The sequence below is a fragment of the Vulpes vulpes genome, chromosome 12 (genome assembly GCF_048418805.1).
Source record: "Vulpes vulpes isolate BD-2025 chromosome 12, VulVul3, whole genome shotgun sequence".
NCBI classification, from domain to species: Eukaryota; Metazoa; Chordata; class Mammalia; order Carnivora; family Canidae; genus Vulpes; species Vulpes vulpes.
Window position 1 is genome coordinate 130,764,574 of NC_132791.1, and position 19,489 is coordinate 130,784,062.

At 38.7% G+C, this 19,489-nt stretch overlaps 1 protein-coding gene across 9 annotated transcripts in view; it reads right to left on the minus strand.

Annotated features, from left to right (window-relative positions):
• Positions 1-19,489, minus strand: part of CEP126 (centrosomal protein 126) — a 105,860-nt gene that overhangs the window by 13,036 nt on the left and 73,335 nt on the right. For 4 of the 9 annotated variants that reach the window (XM_026006743.2, XM_072729956.1, XM_026006742.2 and 1 more), the window contains 4 exons: positions 17,106-19,227; positions 10,701-10,813; positions 7,091-7,166; positions 5,142-5,351 (listed from right to left, as the gene is read on the minus strand). In XM_026006743.2, coding sequence (XP_025862528.2) covers positions 5,142-5,351; positions 7,091-7,166; positions 10,701-10,813; positions 17,106-19,227 — 2,521 coding nt within the window. The remainder of the gene's footprint in view (positions 1-5,141; positions 5,352-7,090; positions 7,167-10,700; positions 10,814-17,105; positions 19,228-19,489) is intronic. The other 5 variants (XM_072729957.1, XM_072729958.1, XM_072729959.1 and 2 more) reach the window with 3 other exon arrangements.

Consider the following 19,489-nt stretch of genomic DNA (forward strand, 5'->3'; position numbering starts at 1 on the left):
GTGAATGTGGCTTATCAACAGGATCAAAGTAGGCTCCGTGCCCAGTATGGTGGCTGAACCAACAACCTGAGATCAAGAGGCCCTCCTCCATTGATGGTGTGGCTGGGCAGCCCTGGGTTGGGGCTTTGTGGCTGCTACGGTTCCCTTCAGTCCCTCACTGGTTCCCCGTTCCTCTGCTGGTATTTTGTGCTCCTGCAGGGCTCACAGAAGTTTTTCTTGTCGGTCTTCCCGCTCCATGTCAGCCTTGGGCCTTCCCAGATGTCTGCAGACTAGCAGCGCGCTCTCTGTAGGCGCCTGCCCTCCCCAGCAGCAGATTCCTGTTGCTCACTTGGTTTTGTTGGCCTCACGGCAAGGAGCAGTGAAGTTGTCTGTTTTCATAGTTGTCAATTCTGCCTTCTGTCTCCAACATGTTTTATGCAAGTGACTTTTGTGCCTGTCCTCCAATAAATACTGGGAGGCTTATGGGGATCTGGGCCCATCCTGTCCCCTGCCAAACCCTAGTAGAAGCTTTTTTCTTTCGCCTTCCCCATACCCCCATCAGTCTTCACTTGAGCCTGGGGGCAACCCACAAAGCTTGCTGCATTGTTCTGTAGGAGAGAAAGTACTGTGCTGGGGGCCTCACGCCTTCCCCACAGCATGGCTCCCTCCTCTGCACCTGCTGCCCTGAGGCCCCATTTCACACACTGCCTGTCCCTGCCCTCCACCATCTCCTGCTCTGCTCTCTCTCTCTCTCTCTCTTTTTTAAAAAGATTTTATTTATTTATTCATGGGAGACAGAGAGAGAGAGAGAGAGAGAGAGAGAGAGAGAGGCAGAGACACAGGCAGAGGAAGAAGCAGGCTCCATGGAGGGAGCCTGATGCAGGACTCTATCCCGGGGCTCCAGGATCATGCCTTGGGCCAAAGGCAGGCACTAAACCACTGAGCCACCCAGGGATCCCATCTATTGTTTAAATGTTTTATTTATTTATTCATGAGAGACACAGAGACAGAGACAGAGACAGAGACACAGACACAGACACAGACAGAGGGAGAAGCAGGCTCCCTGCAGGGAACCTGATGTGGCACTCAATCTCAGGACCCCGGGATCATGCCCTGACCAAAGGTAGATGCTCAACCACTGAGCCACCCATGTGCCCCTGCTCTCTACTTCTCTCATGAAGAACATGTAGGTTCATGGAGAAGAATCTGTAAGTGGGTGTGAACTCTTCTCTTCTGTGGCTCCCAGGGGTTTTACATTCTCATAGTAATTCACACTTACCCTTTAGCACTTTGTTAAACATTTAAGCAGAATTCCTAACATCAGCTTTTATGGAATCTGGCATTTCTTTCCCCCATACTCTGTCCCAGGTGAGCTAATGCTCCTGTCCTGTTTCAAAATATTTTGTAATTTTCATTATGGTATGAAAATAATTTTATTTTGAACCACAGTTTATTTAAAAATGTGCTTCTCTCTCTTTTTTAAAGATTTCATTTATGAGAGAGAGAGAGGGAGAGAAAGAGAGAGCTTGAGCAGGGGGAAGAGCAGAGGGAGAGGGACAAGCAGATTTTGTGCTGAGTGGGGAGCCGAATGCAGGGCTCAGGTCATGATCTCAAGGTCATGAGACTGAGATCATGACCTGAGCCAAAAATCAAGAGTCAGATGCTTAACTGACTGAGCCACCTGGGTGCCCAGAAATGTACTTGTTAATGGTTATCTTTTTGTTATTCATTTTTAGCTAAATTGCATTGTGGTCAGAGTCTGTGCAAAACTCCAATCCTTTGAAATGTTTCAGGCTTGTTTTATGGTATAGTATATGGCTCATTTTAATACATATTCTATGTATATTTGTAAAGAATGTGTCCCTTTAATCAAGTTTGTTAATCATGTTTGATTCTTACATATCTATTTCATTTCTTTTTTTCTATCTAGTCTGTTTTTTCTTTTTTTTAAAATAAATTTATTTTTTATTGGTGTTCAAACTATCTAGTCTGTTTTTTCTATCAATTCCTAGCAATGTAAAAAAAGAAATCTCCCACCATGGCTAAAACATATTTTAGATATTTTGAGGCATGTTTTTAAATGCATATAAAATGAAAATGTTTTATATATTTCTCCTGAATTAAAAGCTTTGATCATCATGATCCTCTTTATGTCTATTAATGCATGCTTTCTGCTTTATCGTCAATTTTGTTTGATAATAATACATTGAAACTAATTTTCCTTTGGTTAGAATTTGCTTGGTATTTTCCATCTTTTTTTATTTTCAGCTATTCTATATCCTTATGTTTTAAATATAGTGTTTATAAACAAAATATAATGTTATAAAATATAAATTTTAAAAAGATATTTATTTAAAGATTTTAATTTTAATTATTTGAGAGAGAGAGCACAACAGGAACAGCAGAGTGAGAGAAGTAGACTCCCAGCTGAGCCCCACGTGGGACTCTATCCCAGAACCTTGAGATCATGACCTGAGCTGAAGGCAGATGCTTCACCGACTGAGCCACCCAGGCACCCCTAAAAGATCTTTTAAATGTAGCATATAATCCACATACATTCATTGTCAGAACATTTGTATATACCATTTTATAGCACAGTATTTCTGTTTATCCTATGTCTTCTATGTTTATTTTTCACTCTCTTCTGTTCTTATATTGGATCAATTTGACTTTTTTTTTTGCATGCCACTTTTCTCCTTAACCAGTTTGAAAATTGTATACTCTATTCCTAGTCCTTTACATGTGACCCTTGTAACTATCAGAAGCATACTTCCTCTACCACTATCTAAAGTTAATCTGACCAAGGGAGTATCATGCTATGTGAAATAAGTCAGAGAAAGACAAATACTGTAAATTTCACTCATATGTGAAATTTAAGAGACAAAACAAATAAGCAAAGAAAAAAAGAGACAAACCAAGAAACAGACTGAACTATGGAAAACAAGCTGCTGGTGGCCTGAGGGCAGGTGGGCAGTGCAATGGGGAAGCAGGCAATGGGGATGGAGGAGGGCATTTATGATGATGAGCACTGAGTAATGTGCACAAGGTGGAACCAGTATATTGAACACCTGAAACTAATATAACACTGTATGTTAGTTATACTCAAATAGAAAAAGGTTAAACTGTACCAAATTCCTTAAGAAGAATCCTACTAACCTAGTATCGTTTTTGTTCTCTCAACGAATACACTATTTTTAATAGGTATTTTAATAGGCTAATGTTTTTCTTTCCGAAACACACATGATTGTATTACGTTTGTTTTACATAACATTTGCTCAAATTTACCCTCTCAGACTGAGATTACTTCTGGTCTGCTGAAATGCATTCTTTAGAATTGCCTTTGGTAAGGATTTGCTATTAAGAAAATCTCATAGAAAATGTGCCACAGGGGATCCCTGGGTGGCTCAGTGGTTTAGCGCCTGCCTTCGGCCCAGGGCGTGATCCTGGAGTCCTGGGATCGGGTCCCACGTCGGGCTCCTTGCACGGAGCCTCCTTCTCCCTCTGCCTGTGTGTGTCTCTGTGCCTTTCTCTCTCTCTGGGTCTCTTATTAATAAATAAATAAAATCTTTAAAAAAAAAAAGAAAAGAAAATGTGCCACATCCTACACAGATACACACGAGACAGAGGGCAGTGGAAAAGCTTGCACATCTTTCTCTGTCATCTGCTCAATCCCGAAACTCAGATATGGAAGCTTTTCCCAGCCCTCTTGGTCCCTGGGTATATAACTGTATGGTGTAGCTCCTTGGGAGGCGCAACGTTATGGGGTGAGGATCTTCTGGAGACTACCCATCAGGGCTTTGTATCCTGTTTCTTTATCTGTGAAGCCATGAAAAGCAAAGCTCAGTTTCACTGTGTGGGTTAAATAAATATCCATAAGACAACAGCTAGCTACAGCATTTTCCTTAACTTTCTGGGTTTCTATCTGTATTCAGTTCCTGGTCTTAGAATTCCTTATATTCAGGGCACCTGGGTGGCTCAGTCAGTTAAGTGTCTGACTCTTGATTTCTGCTCAAGTCATCTCAGGGTTGTGAGATCAAGCCCCACGTTGGGCTCTGTGCTGAGTGTGGAGTCGGCTTAAGATTCTCCCTCTCCACTCGCCCCCCACCCAAAAGAATTCCTTATATTCTTACCAGCTAATTGTTATATTTAAGTTTTTCCTTTTTTAAAGATTGTATTTATTTATTCATGAGAGACAGAGAGAGGCAGAGACACAGGCAGAGGGAGAAGCCGGCTTCCTGCAGGGAGCCTGAGGCAGGACCCGATCCCAGATCCTAGGATCATGCCCTGAGCCGAAAGCAAACTCCCTACTGCTGAGCCACCCAGGTGTCCCTGTTATATTTAAGATTTTTAAAAGTACTTAATTCAGAATTTATGGTTGTTTTCGATGGATGGTCAGTAAAGCTACCTAGCCTGTCGCATTGCTGAGATGGAAGTGTATTTATACATCCCTAAAAGATAGATAAGCCTGTCAAAGAAACTGACATCATCATAAATGACATAAATATGGTATATGTGAAATAGTAAGGTATATGCAAATATATATAATATGGACATAAAAATTTATTTATTTATTTATTTATTTATTTATTTATTTATTTATTTTAGAGAGAGGGAGAGAGAATGTGTGTGTGAGTGGGGGAAGGGGAGAGGGCAAGAGAGAATCCTCAAGCAGACTCCCCACTGAGTGAGGAGCCTGATGAGGGGCTCAGTCTCACGACCCTGAGATCACAACCTGAGCTGAAATCAAGAGTGTTATGTAACCAACTGAGCCACTCAGGCACCCCTACTCAAGTATATTTTTAATTGTCACATACTTGATTTAAATAGCTAATAATCTGGATACATTATTTCCAGTTTGTAAATTAAAATATTTTTAAAAATGTTTAAACATTTTTTAAAAACATGTTAAAAAAGATTTTATTTATTTACTCATGAGAGACACAGAGAGAGAGGCAGAGACACAGGCAGAGGGAGAAGCAGGCTTCCTGTGGGGAGCCTGATATGGGACTTGATCCTAGGACCCCTGGATCATGTCCCGAGCCGAAGGGAGATGCTCAACCACTGAGCCACCCAGGCATCTCTAAATTAAATTAAATTTTAAATTAAAATTGTCTAAGTACAAAATATAACATTTCTTGTAAAAGGTGTTCTTCCATACTTACAGTATAACCTCTCATTGAGACGACTGAGGGACTGTAGGATCTTCTGTTCTTCAGCTGAGAGTGCACAGATGTTGAATGATTGGGTCTTATTTAAAGCTAGATTTGGTTTCTGTAGCTGCTTGCTATTCATGACAGTAAGAATTTCATCCTCAGGCACTGAAGCTCTCACTAGGTTTTCAGCCATCAAAAACTGAGAAGTACTATCTGAAACTACAGAAATTCTACATTAATTATTCTTTGATCCCTTGTCTTTGGGATCTTATACCTACTTAACTGACATGTTTCTCAAATAGAAACCCAGTAAATGTTCTATTACTTTGCACTTTATTTATCAGCATTATCTATATCTAATAGTTTCCCATCTCTGTTTAAAAAACAGAAATTCAAAATGATGGCAGTAAGGCAATGAAAATCCTGAGCTAAAGGAAAAACACATCAAGTTTAGATTATGTTTGTGTAGTAATTTTGTTATTCATTGGTAGTTCAAAGAGAAGGTAGATTGCCTTTATAATAACAATCAAGATAAATTATAAATAAAAGAGTAAAAGAAAAGGAATTTAAGGAAATGTTAGAAAACTAGACAATGAGCTGAAAAGAACTGAAAGCATAGGAATAGACCCAGTTAGGTACAGGAATTTAACATATGTCAAAGAAGCATCAAAGTCTGGAGGGCAGGGACAGATGACTCAATAAATTAGTATGTTGCTTATAAAAGAATCAATTTGCAGTGTTCTTTTAAATCATCCATTTGAACAAATTCAGAGGAAATTTTAAAAATTTAATTTAATGAATGAAACCATTAAAGCAATCTAGAGGAGAAAGGAAGAAACGTTTCTGAATTTCTGTGTTGGGAAGGTTCTTTAGTCTTAAAAGTAATGGAGAATCACTAAGACTATAAGAGAAGTTAATTATTTAAGGGCAGTCTTCCCTAACAGACTTTAAGTTTTTGAAAGGCAAGACTTGTGTATGTTTTGTGCATTACTCTATATCCAATATCTAGTTGTAGGTGGGAAATTAGCTCTCATTTGTTGTTGTTGTTTTAAGATTTTATTTATTTATTCATGAGAGATAGAGAGAGAGGCAGAGACATAGGCAGAGAGAGAAGTAGGTTCCTGTGGGGAGCCTGATGAAGGACTTGATCCTGTGACTGGGGATCACACCCTGAGCCGAAGGCAGATGCTCAACCACTGAGCCACCCAGGCATCCCTTGATTGTTTGTTGAATGAAAAAAAGGGAAGGCTTCTAAATGTAAACATATAAGTGGAGTAAAACATAAATAATAAAGAAATAAAAATATTTGCGATTAATATGAAGAATAGAACCCTTGATATTTAAAGAATTTGCAGAAATCAGTAAGAAAATACCAAAACTCCAATATCTAAAGGAAAAAATATGAAAGACCAATTCACCAAAAGTAAAGATACATAAACAACTAAGCATATTTTTATAAAAGATATATAATTCAAAACTAATATAACAGAATTTCTTTGCCTGCCATGTAAGCAAATCATAGAAATAATTCTACCTCAAGTTGGCATACACCCAGAAAAGTTTTAAATGGTATTTCTCAGTAAATACTTTAGAATCTGTAAAAGGAGCTATAACAATGCCTATTTCCTCTGATCCAGTAATCACCTAATACATAGAATTTCATTCAACAAATCCTTATTTAGGTGCCAATGACATATCAAATACTGTGATTTTAATTCTTGGAATCTCCATCTTATGGACATGATTGAAAAGTCAGGGGAAAGCTTCATGTAGAAAGATGTTCAATACATCATTATTTAGAATAAAAAACCTGGCAACCGTGTAAATGTGCAGGGTAAGGGGAGCTCTAATCCCACACAGTCTACCGGTCACCTAGTGTGAACAGACTTGGGAAAGCCCACAGAGCAGTGAAATCGCTGGGAACAAAGCTCAGAGAAAAACCTTAAACTGACACATACCTTCTTTACCATGAGAAGTACCCCTTATAGTCTGTTTTGGCTCACTTGAACTTGGCTGGACACTTTGTCCAAAATTCTACAAAAATATAATAGTGCATCAGAATATATCTCCATATTTAAAAGTTCATGATTATACATTTAGTAAAAATAAATATGCACTCTACATAGTTTCAGTTATCACTGCTCATGAAACCTGTATCAAAGCAGAAATCCACAGGCAACACCCTTTTTGAACTTGGCCACAGTAACTTCTTGCAAGATACATCCACGAAGGCAAAAGAAACAAAAGCAAAAATGAACTATTGGGACTTCATCAAGATAAGAAGCTTTTGCACAGCAAAGGATACAGTCAAAAACACTAAAAGACAACCTACAGAATGGGAGAAGAGATTTGCAAATGACCTATCAGATAAAGGGCTAGTTTCCAAGATCTATAAAGAACTTCTTAAACTCAACACCAAAGAAACAAACAATCCAATCATGAAATGGGCAAAAGACATGAAGAGAAATCTCACAGAGGAAGACATGGACATGGCCAACACGCACATGAGAAAATGCTCTGCATCACTTGCCATCAGAGAAATACAAATCAAAACCACAATGAGATACCACCTCACACCAGTGAGAATGGGGAAAATCAACAAGGCAGGAAACCACAAATGTTGGAGAGGATGCGGAGAAAAGGGAACCCTCTTACACTGTTGGTGGGAATGTGAACTGGTGCAGCCACTCTGGAAAACTGTGTGGAGGTTCCTCAAAGAGTTAAGAATAGAGCTACCCTACGACCCAGCAATTGCACTGCTGGGGATTTACCCCAAAGATTCAGATGCAATGAAACGCCGGGACACCTGCACCCTGATGTTTCTAGCAGCAATGTCCACAATAGCTAAACTGTGGAAGGAGCCTCGGTGTCCATCGAAAGATGAAGGGATAAAGAAGATGTGGTTTATGTATCCAATGGAATATTACTCAGCCATTAGAAACGACAAATACCCACCATTTGCTTCAATGTGGATGGAACTGGAAGGTATTATGCTGAGTGAAGTAAGTCAATCGGAGAAGGACAAACAGTGTATGTTCTCATTCATTTGGGGAATATAAATAATAGTGAAAGGGAATATAAGGGAAGGGAGAAGAAATGTGTGGGAAATATCAGAAAGGGAGACAGAACATAAAGACTCCTAACTCTGGGAAATGAACTAGGGGTGGTGGAAAGGGAGGAGGGCAGGGGATGGGGGTGAATGGGTGACGGGCACTGAGGGGGGCACTTGACAGGATGGGCACTGGGTGTTATTCTGTATGTTGGTAAATTGAACACCAATAAAAATTAATTTATTAAAAAAAAACAAAGCAGAAATAAAGAATTCCTGGAATAAGTCCTTTCTAGGGTAACTGAATATTTAAAAAAATGTTTTATGTGGATTTTGGAAAATGTTCAGGTTGCAGTGTTACCTTGGATATTGGAAGAAGGAAGTTAGAGTGCTAGTTCAAGGGCTGACAAACACTGACCGTAAGGTCTATAAGCTGATGGGTTTACATTGTCACCGCAGGCGGGGCCCCCACGAGGCCAGGGACCCCAGGAGGCCAGGCTTGCAGAAGAGCTGGTGCTGCCCCAACGCCCTGGAGGCCAGGACGCCCCAACCCGGGGCACGCAACCCTCTCCCTTGGCGCTCGGGTGTGGCAGCGCTGCTCCAGGTTGTTGGGGGACCAGGCTAGCACTGTCCCGGCCGCGGTCACTGTGGCCTCCACCAGAGACTGGGGGGTCCCCTGCCCTGACTGCCGGGCAGGGATTGTCGTGGGCTGGAAAGCTCCCAATAGGAACTGGACCCTGCGGAGTCTCCTCGGTTAAAATCAAGAGGGCAGAGAAAGTTAAACTTCCCGTGGTGACCGCGGCCATTCCAAAGCCAGCACGAGGGTGTAGGGCACTGAAGCAGGTGCGCCTGGGGTGGGCTACACTGGAGAGGGCACAGGGGGCCGTGAACGGTGGGGGCAGGGAGGGGGGCATGGTGGGAACCAGGACGGTACGCATGAGTTTACCAATTTAACAGTTCCTTTTCGTTTGTTGTTCTAACTGTATATTGCTTTAGCATTTAAAATATACGAATAAGGGGATCCCGGGGTGGTTCAGTGGTTTGGCGCCTGCCTTTGGCCCGGGGCAGGATCCTGGAGTCCCGGGATCAGGTCCCGGGTCCCGCATCGGGCTCCTGGCATGGAGCCTGCCTGTCCCTCTGCCTGTGTCTCTGCCTCTCTCTCTATGTCTACCATAAATAAATAAATAAATCTTAAAAAAATAAAATATACGAATAAAAAGAAATGCTTGTCCACTCGACGGATTGTGGATGCTGCTCTGAACATGGGGGTGGAAGGCAGAACTTGCACTGCTGAGGAAGCGCTAATATCTGGTTAATTAGATGCTGGGGGCAGCTTATTCACATCCTACAGAACTCACTGACTTCTGTCTTACTGTTAAAAATGCTTCATGGGTGAGTTTTCTCCACATTAAAAATCCTATCTATATAAAACAATGAATAGTTCTTACTATATAAATCATAGAATCCTCAACTCAGAAGTTGGATATAAATTCTCCATAAGGCAGTCATTCCACTGCTATCAAAAACTCAAAAGTGCTATTTAAAGTAGAAATTCCAAGTGAAATGCTATTTACTCATCCAGCTACATGTTTTATATTTTATTATTATTATTATTATTATTTAAATAAGCATTTTTTTAAAATTTATTTATTCAGAGAGAGAGAGAGACTGAGAGGCAGAGACACAGGCAGAGGGAGAAGCAGGCTCCATGCAGGGAGCCTGACGGGGACTCGATCCTGGGTCTCTAGGATCAGACCCCGGGCTGCAGGCAGCGCTAAACCGCTGCACCACCAGGGGTGCCCTGTTTTATATTTTAAATTCAATACTTGGATGAGGTTAGACCACCAGAAAATGTCATAGTTAGGTCATTTAGCTCTTACGGATGACCTCCACTAATTTAAAAATTACTTTTCTTAAGCTTTCGACTTTTACTAACCATCACTATCTTGAACAGCCATGTGGACTGTGAAGAGGAGTCTATCCATCCCCAACTCTAGGTACCCCACAGAAGGGCCTCAGGGGAACCTCTCTTCCCACACGTCCCTTCAAACAACATCCTACCAACATCAATGACCTCGAGAATATGCACCACATCATCCTACCTTCCTCTTGCCATATCTTCCAGGGAGCTTAGATCCATAGAGGATATTTGAACATGAACTAGATTAGTCTTAATGATCAATACACTCACTCTATCCAGGGCTCTAACTTGCTTGTCTTTTTTTTTTTCTTTTTTAATGTATACTTAAAAACTTTGTTGTGAATAACATGTTTGTATTCCAGAGCTGACTATAAATAATACATGAAAGAATGGTAATTTGTTAAGGTTGGTTTAAAATCTTCATTAGTAATTGATCATATAGGCAGATAGAATATAGCAAATAAGTACAGTAAGTTCCTAGCGTAGGGATTCATGCTGTGGTCCACACTTTAAAGCAAAAGCACAGTGTTTGAGAACATTCTGTTTTCCAAGCAATTTTTCACTACTGAATACACATTGTTACTAATATCACACTTACATTCATTTGCTCATTGCACTTCTTTCCTACAGATCCAGAGTTTTGTCTTTTCTGTTCTAAAAGGCTTCTCTGCTTATTTTCAGCAATTCGTTTTCTTCTTACCACAGTAGAATCTTAATGCCAACAAAATGTCAAAATTAATACATTATATGTACAAACTTACGAGTTACCTTCAAACATCACAGAAAACCCTAAATTTCATTCATACAGTCAGAAAACTCTTCATGCGCTTCTGTTATATGTACTATGCACCAAATAGTTACAATAATGAACTAAACAAAATCTCTGCTTCTGAGGAGTTTATAGTTTAGACCAGTGACCTCCAAATGTGCTCTAGAACACTAGGAGGAAAGGTAGAACAGATCACTGCTCTGCAGGAAGAACATACTAGAATTCCAATTTGTATTTATTGTCAAACAATTAGATATTAAACTTCACTATGTTCATATATGGTTGACGCTGGCACCCTTGTTGGTTTGCAAAGTAGGTGACTGTACATTGCATACAGTAAACCGAGTTTTCCTAGAGGAACTACATGTGAGACTGGCAATGGTATCATTCATGTGTGCTCTCTGGCCTCCTGTAATGTCACTGTCATATGTGCCTGGTAAGTAGATTTATGGCCATCTCACAGCATCTGAATGAATTCTCACAAAATGGAAGTCTAAAAAGACACTTTTGTAGTGCTTCCATTGTATGTGCAATGTTTTATCATTTAAGGTGAATTATAATGGGTGTATGGTTATTTTTTTATTGTTTTTCTATCCTTTTTATATGACTAATTAAAAACATTCTTAGAGAGAAAGGCAAATCAAGAAATAGACCCTTGACTGCAGAGAACACACTGATGGTCACCAGAGGGTGGGGGTGGGGAGATGGCTAGATGGGTGATGGGGATGAAGGAGCACACCTGTGATGAGCCCCAGGGTTGTATGGAAGTGTTCAATTAATGTACTGTACACCTACTGTACTGTAGGCAGTTTGCAGATCCCGAGACAAGAAGATGTAGAAGTTTCTTCTACTGCTAATATTTTATGATTTAACTTGTTTTAACAGCAATGCTATTTCCTTTTTTTTTTTTTTTGCAATGCTATCTCCTTAGGAAAGTTAAATTGATTATTCAGTCATCTGCCAAATACAGAGTTTATGAAGTATGTATGTACTTTTCTGCTGTTTGCTATTAATAGTAGCTGAGGTACAGAAACCTAAGTGTCCATCAAGGGATGAATGAATAAAGAAGACATGGTTTCTATAAACCATAGAATATTATTCTGCCACAAGAAAGGTGGTTCCACCATTTGTGACAACATGGATGGGACTTGAGGGTATTATGTTGAGCAAAATAAGTCACACAAAGACAAACACTGTATGATATCACTTACGTGTGGAATCTAAAAAAGCTATACTAGGGGCCCCTGATTGGCTCAGTTGGTAAAGTATGGAGCTCTTAATCTCAGGGTTGGGAGTTAAAGCCTTATGTTGAGCATGGTGCCTACTTAACAAAAATTTAAAAGGCTGAACTAGTGGAAACTGTTGAAGAGTGAGTGGTTCCAGGGTGCAGGAATTGAGATGTTGGTTACAGTTCAAACTTGTAGTAGAAGATGAGTATGTTCTGGAGTTCTGTGCTCTGCATCATGATTATACTCAACAATACTGCATCATATACTTCAAAGTTGCTAAGAGACTAGATCCTAAATGTTCTCACCACAACAGATAAATGACAATTATGTGATCAATGGAGGTGTTGGCTAGCTATGGTAGTAACCATATTGCAATACATAAATGTATCAAATCACACAGAATACACCTTAAACTTACATAATGTAATATGTCAATTATCTTATAATAAAACAAGTATTTTTCTGCAAGAACTCCCCATATTCTTGCAAAACTACAGATTAAAGATAAAACTAATAACACAAATACAGGTAAATAAGAAAAAGGTGATTTATCTTTTATTCTCCTTATAAACTCTTTGCCACAAAATGACAATGACAGTATCATATTTATAACAAAGTTAGAGACACAAATTGAAAAATTATCAAATTATAAAAATAAACCTCATCCTAAATGCATATTGTACCTTGAGATATTAGCTAATAATGGTATATGAATGGTATATGAAATGAAGTAATTGACCTGAAACTAAGCAAAGCATTATTTTTTAAAAATTTTTTAAGCAAAGCATTATTAATAATACATGAGAGAAAAAGTATTTATATAATACATAAAATTATTTTAAAGATTTAAAAATGTATTATTTATAAAATACAAAAATTTTAAGTTATTTTTAAAAGGTTTGTACTTTATTTTTATTTCATTCTTTAAATGTTTCTATTTCTGGTTAAGGTTACATATTTTGTACAGTAATACATATGTATGCCATATCTGTATGTGTGTGCTTAAAATTTTTACTGTTCTATATCTAACTATACATATATATATAATGCATATATTGTAAGTATACATATAAACTATAGCTGTATATAACTATCTATATATATATATCTAAATAACAACAAAGACCTCAAAGCTTCCAACTTTCAAGAAAGTTGGTTAATAACTGAACACCTGACCTTTGAGAGTAAGAAATAAGATAATTCTAGTTAATATTAGTTCAGCATTTATAATTGTCCAGGCATTGTTCTAAGAGTTGTAGCAGGCACTATTATCATCACTGTTTTTACAGATAAGGAAATTAGGCACCAGAAAGGAGAAGTAACTTGCCTAAGGTCACAGAGTCAGTAAAGGACAAAGCTGGAATTTACCTCTAAGTAGTTAATCTGTAAAATCTGAAAATCTGGCTCTTACCCTTTATACCAGTAACTTCCATTCTGATTTGACTGTGTCTCACAGAAAGAAATATATTTTGCACTGTGGTCCAGGATGCATATACAGTTCTGTGAAACACATTTACCTTTATGATATATGATGAGCTCTGGTAGTTTCTATCTTAGAACATTCTAATTCTAAAACTATATTTTACTAAAAAAATTCTGATCACCACTCATGAAACCAATTTTATAATCTACTAATGAGATACAACCTGTAATTTAAAAAGTTCTGTGTTATTTTTATTCCCACCCATATGGGTAAGCTAAGGGCTAAATATGCTAGGCTATGTATTGTATGTTAGATTTTATAGTCTCTAGCAAGATCATCTGGGCATCAATAGAGTTTCTTTGTTTTCTATGCTTAGAAGATCTTGGAAAGTGCCTATCTTTCCATTTTTTTGAAGGGCTTTAAAAATACTTTAAGTAAAAATTTCCTTGGCCACATGACTGCTGTGTCAGGAATTTTTCCCTTCCTTTAGCCTGTTTGTAAATCTGGAGTCAAAATCTGCCAACACTTTTGTACTTTCTTGATTTGTAGCATAATTATTTGTTTTTGAGCTTTATTCTTTGTGTAGATGTTCAGTTTTGTGAATTATAAATTAATAATCCCAGGAACAGATACAGTTTATATGCTTAAAACTGTTTGTATATTGTGCATTCACATACATGCAGCTAAATACTATCTAATAATTAATAATAGCTGAGAACCTTGATATAATTGCTATATATGTATGTATATATATACATACACACACATATATATATTTTTGCACTGGCATCTTTGGCCAAATTTCTTATATGAAAATTTTATCCAAATAGTTTTTTTTTAACCAAAATTCAAAATAAAGCTACTAATCATTAATTAAGTAGCATGTCTTTAAAATGTATGGTATTTTTTTTTTTTTTTTATTTATGATAGTCACAGAGAGAGAGAGAGAGAGAGAGAGGCAGAGACATAGGCAGAGGGAGAAGCAGGCTCCATGCACCGGGAGTCCGATGTGGGATTCGATCCCGGGTCTCCAGGATCGCGCCCTGGGCCAAAGGCAGGCGCCAAACCGCTGCGCCACCCAGGGATTCCCCTATGGTATTCTTAATTATAAACATAAGGACAAATTCTGGAGATGTTCAGAGAATGAAAGCAAATGATATATCAGATAAAGGGCTAATATCCAAGATTTATAAAGAACTTATCAAGCTCAACATTCAAGAAATAAATAACCCAATCATGAAATGGGCAGAAGACATGAACAGAAATTTCTCGAAAGAAGACATACACATGGCCAACAAGCACATGAGAAAATGCTCTGCATCACTTGTCATCAGGGAAATACAAATCAAAACCACAATGAGATACCATCTCACACCAGTGAGAATGGTGAAAATTAACAAGACAGGAAACAACAAATGCTGGTGAGGATGCAGAGAAAGGGGAACTCTCTTAACACTGTTGTTGGGAATGTGAACTGGTGCAGCCACTCTGGAAACAGTGTGGAGGTTCCTCAAGAAGTTAAAATAGAGCTATCATATGATCCAATAAATTATGGAAGCCACCCAAGCAAGGGTCCACTGGTAGATGAAGGGATAAAGAAGATGTGATATACATATGCACACACATGTATACAATGGAATATTACTCAGCCATGAAAACAATGAAATCTTGCCATTTGCAACCATAGGGGTGGATCTAAAGAGTTTAAGGCTAAACAAAATAAGTCAGTCACAGAAAGACAAATGGCATATGATCCCACAAATATGTGGAATTTCAGAAATATAACAAATGAAGAAAAAAGTGACAAACCAAAAAACAGACTCTTTAACTATAGAGAACGAACTGGTGGGATGTGGTGTATGTGTGTGTGTGCATATATATATGTGTGTGTGTGTGTGTATACATATATATACATACAATGGAAATTTACTCAATCTATATGATGCTTTCATTTTTGGCAGGGAGAAGTGTGAAAATTATAGTTACATTGTAAAATGCATAGATTAAAAGAGAATGAAATATTTATTGAGAAAAATAATTTTTTAAAATCTAGGTTTTTGCAGACACTTAACTACAGAGAATAAATACATTGAGGGTCATCGGAGGGGAGGTAGATGGCGGACGGGGGGAAGCATGGGATGGGGATGAAGGAGGGAACTTGTGATGAAAAAACAATGAGGGCAGCTCGGGTGGCTCAGTGGTTTAGTGCCGCCTCCAGCCCAGGGTGTGATCCTGGAGACCCAGGATTGAGTCCTGCATCGGGCTTCCTGCATGGAGCCTGTTTCTCTCTCTGCCTGTGTCTCTGCCTTTCTTTCTCTCTCTGTGTGTCTCTCATGAATAAATAAATAAAATCTTAAAAAAAAGAAAAAACAATAAAAAGAAAAACCATCTAGATTTTTGTAGATAAGTACTGAAAGTTTTTAGATTAGAGTCTTTGCATTTAGCTTCCCAACTGCTAATACGACTTAGATCCATTCAATCTGAGAAAAGTGTGGGTGAGTTGTTAAGTGCCAGGACCTGGGGAGACAGTGATAAATTACAACAAAAGCCCCTTGTCCTTAAAATCTCAGTCTTATTAAAGAAGACTTTTTAAAAAAATATTATTTATTTATTTATTCATGAGACAGAGGCAGAGACACAGGCAGAGGGAGAAGCAGGCTCCATGCAAGGAGCCCGACGTGGGACTTGATCCCGGGTCCCCAGGATCAGGCCCTAGGCTGAAGGTGGCGCTAAACCACTGAGCCACCAGGGCTGCCCTAAAAAAGACTTTGAATATTAAATTTTAAATGAGTTTCCTCTTTACATCATAGTATTCACGCATATCCTTGGTGAAAGAAAAGAATCACTTTACTGATTTTTTTTCCAAGTCGTATCTATTTCTCAATACGCAATTGATTCCTACTGGCAGGAACATTTATGGGCTTCTAGTCCATTCCCTCAGAGGAAGAGCGCTCCATGAGGAGTTACCACTAAGGATAATGGCATATTATAGGGAGCTAATTTTCAACATGCTTAATGGAATGCCATCATTTTTTCTCCATATGAAAACCAACATACATGTGGGTTTTATAAAAGTAGGGCTGCCACTGTTTTGGAAAGGGAATGGGAGGGTTAGGCACACCTATCATTAGCTTAGAACTATTCAATTTAATAAACATTTTAGAGAAAAAAGAAAGCATTATAACTACGTTTATTTACATATCTAGAATAATTTAAAAATATTTTCATTGTGCTTATTTTGACAGAAATTTTGGCTAGAATATTGGGATACTGTCATGACAGAATGATATGGGTTAGGAATCAGACTATTCTTTGTCCTCTCTCTCTTACAGTAACAAGAAAAGTCAGAAAAAAATGGAGGCTGGCAGTTTCTTATTTAGTTGAGCGAAGGTTGGGTGGTTGTCTTGGAAGCTGCAGCTACCTAGACAAGGATGGAATGTTAGGGGAGAGAAGGTTTTGTGCAGCTAAGTCATTACTTAATATTGTAACAGGATGCATGCTGCTCTATTTGAAGAAGAAAAATTTCACAGGAATTAAAACATAGTACAGTTTATCTATACAAGTACGTAAATTTATTCTTACCAGCAGCCTTTTTGTTTTGACCCAGAATATTGTTCCATCTTTTCCACAAGGGGACCGATTCTTCTGGAGCAGTCCTAAGTGTCCCTGTGGGATAGCCTTCTTGGTAAACAGGGCACCTATGGGTGCCGAGTAACATCCCATCGTGTGGGGCCAGCACAGGAGTGCCATTGGGACCATCCATTTGTGCTACAGTTCTGCTCTCAGAAGAACAATACGGTGGAGAAGGCATCACAGGCACAGAGTCAGAACACACACCTGCAGGTGGAAAGCTGCTGTCTGCATTCCACTGATGGAACCTGTGTTCTGTTGGAAGCACATGTTTTGAATGAAAATAGTTATGTGTCATCATGTTCTGAGAGTCTTCAAGTGTTACTGGCCGACTTGGAGACACTTGTGTATTTTTACTGCTCCTACTATCTGACGGAGACTTGGGCGGAGGATGAGGCACAATCAGTCTCCCCTGAGCTTGCAGGTGTGTGCTGGTTCTGCTTGCGGACTGGGGCCGAAGGCCAGTGTCTCTTCTGTCTGCACACACGAAGGCAGACTGCACTTGAGCAGACCTCGCTCTTCTAAGGACTTTGGCACCACCCCTCTGTGGGTTGGCTTTCGGAGCTTTAGAACTACCCCTATGTAAAGGGGGTTGACTCTCTTCTTGTGTTGAGGGTGGCCAGGCTTGTTTAGCCATGTTATAACCCGAAGGCATAACACAGTTCTGAGGTACATGGTCTGTTCCAGGTTCTCCTAAGGCAGCGACACTTTCAGAAGCAGAATAATCCTCCTCGGGCTTCTTCCCATCAGCACAATTTACAGCACAGGCAGGAATTCTAATTACGTGGCTGGCAGCTCCACTTTTAGTCTGACTGTGGAAAGGCTGAGACCACTGTTGGGACAGTTCTATTCTGTTCTTCAGCAAAGTACTATCTGCAGCATTTTTTTCTGTATCTCCAGTTTCGTCAAACCACCTCAGTTTTTTAATAGTCTTTGGAATTTCTGTACCTTTTTCTTTTGTTAATTCAATACTGTCTCTGATAGCTGCTGCTTTGTGATTTCCTAACTTAAAGCTTTGGTTTATGACTAGTGCTTTCAAACAATTATGTTCATATTTAGATTCTTTTTTTAAAATACTTTTAAGAAACCTCACACCATTTTTCTCATGAATGTTGTATTTTATTTTCTTGTACTGACTGACTAAGTCACAGTTAGAAATTACATTAGACACTAATGTTGATGTTTGGGCTATTTTGTGTTTTTTATCATTTGAACCGGAGTTGTGAGGTATATAGGCAGCTTGAAAATCATCTGAAAACAAAGGCAACTCTTCCTTACTACAATTAAAATATTTTAAGTTCTCATCTTTAATATCTGTCAATTCTCTTAACTTATCAGAACACTGCACTGGGTCCATTTCTTTTATATGTAGATTGCTCTTTTGTAAGGGCCTAGCTGACTGTGTATTATGTGGCAGAACCATGCGTGTTGCCATAGGTACAAATGAAGTAGTTCTACTTTCTTGTCTTGATTCAGAATTGTTCCCTTGGTCTGAAAACGTAGCTATTTCCCGTGTTGGAGAATCTGGAGTGGTCCAGACTCTGCTGAATTTAAATGCTGGGCTCTCAGTAACAAATGGTCTCTCCCTTTTGAATGTTCCGGAAGAGGAGTCAGTTCTCATTAGGCTACTTTCAGAGACCTCTTTGCTTTTTCCATCTTGTACAACTACAGGTGGACTACTCATGAAGGCTACTGAATTATTAGCACTACTTGTGACTCTTTCCACAGGTGGATTTTGCTCTTTACCATTAAAACATTCACAAGAAGGTAGAACATTAGGTTTACTTAAAATATCTGAGAGATGTGTCTCAGTCTGAGTATTTGGATCATTTACATTTATGAGCCAATTATTTATATGCTGAGTTTTAGAGAATGACAGTTTATCTTCATCAAAGCAGCTTAGATTGGTTGATTGCAGATTTACTGATTTGAGAGAAATAGAATTCTTCTGGTTTGATGTGGAAGGCTCCTTGTTAAGTGTTAAATATATTTCTTCACGTTCCCCAGCCTCAAGACTGTCTATACTTGAGAGAGTTTCAGAATTTGTTATTTGATTAACTTCATCACAAAATTTCTGAAAGAAAGAAAAAGAACATTGTTATATAGCTTGGAACTTTTTAAATGCCAAAATTAATGATTCAACACACTACTGAGCCCTATTGTCCTTGGCATAGAAAATAGAGTAATACGGCTATAAATAGCATAAATATTTAACTAATCTTTATCCTTGGAGTCGTCCTTAGAGTGAAAAAGAGGGAGCCAACAAAGACTTATACTAAAGTGTGTTTGCTTTAATTTCTACACCTAAAGCAACTACCTAATTATTCTAGCCACGG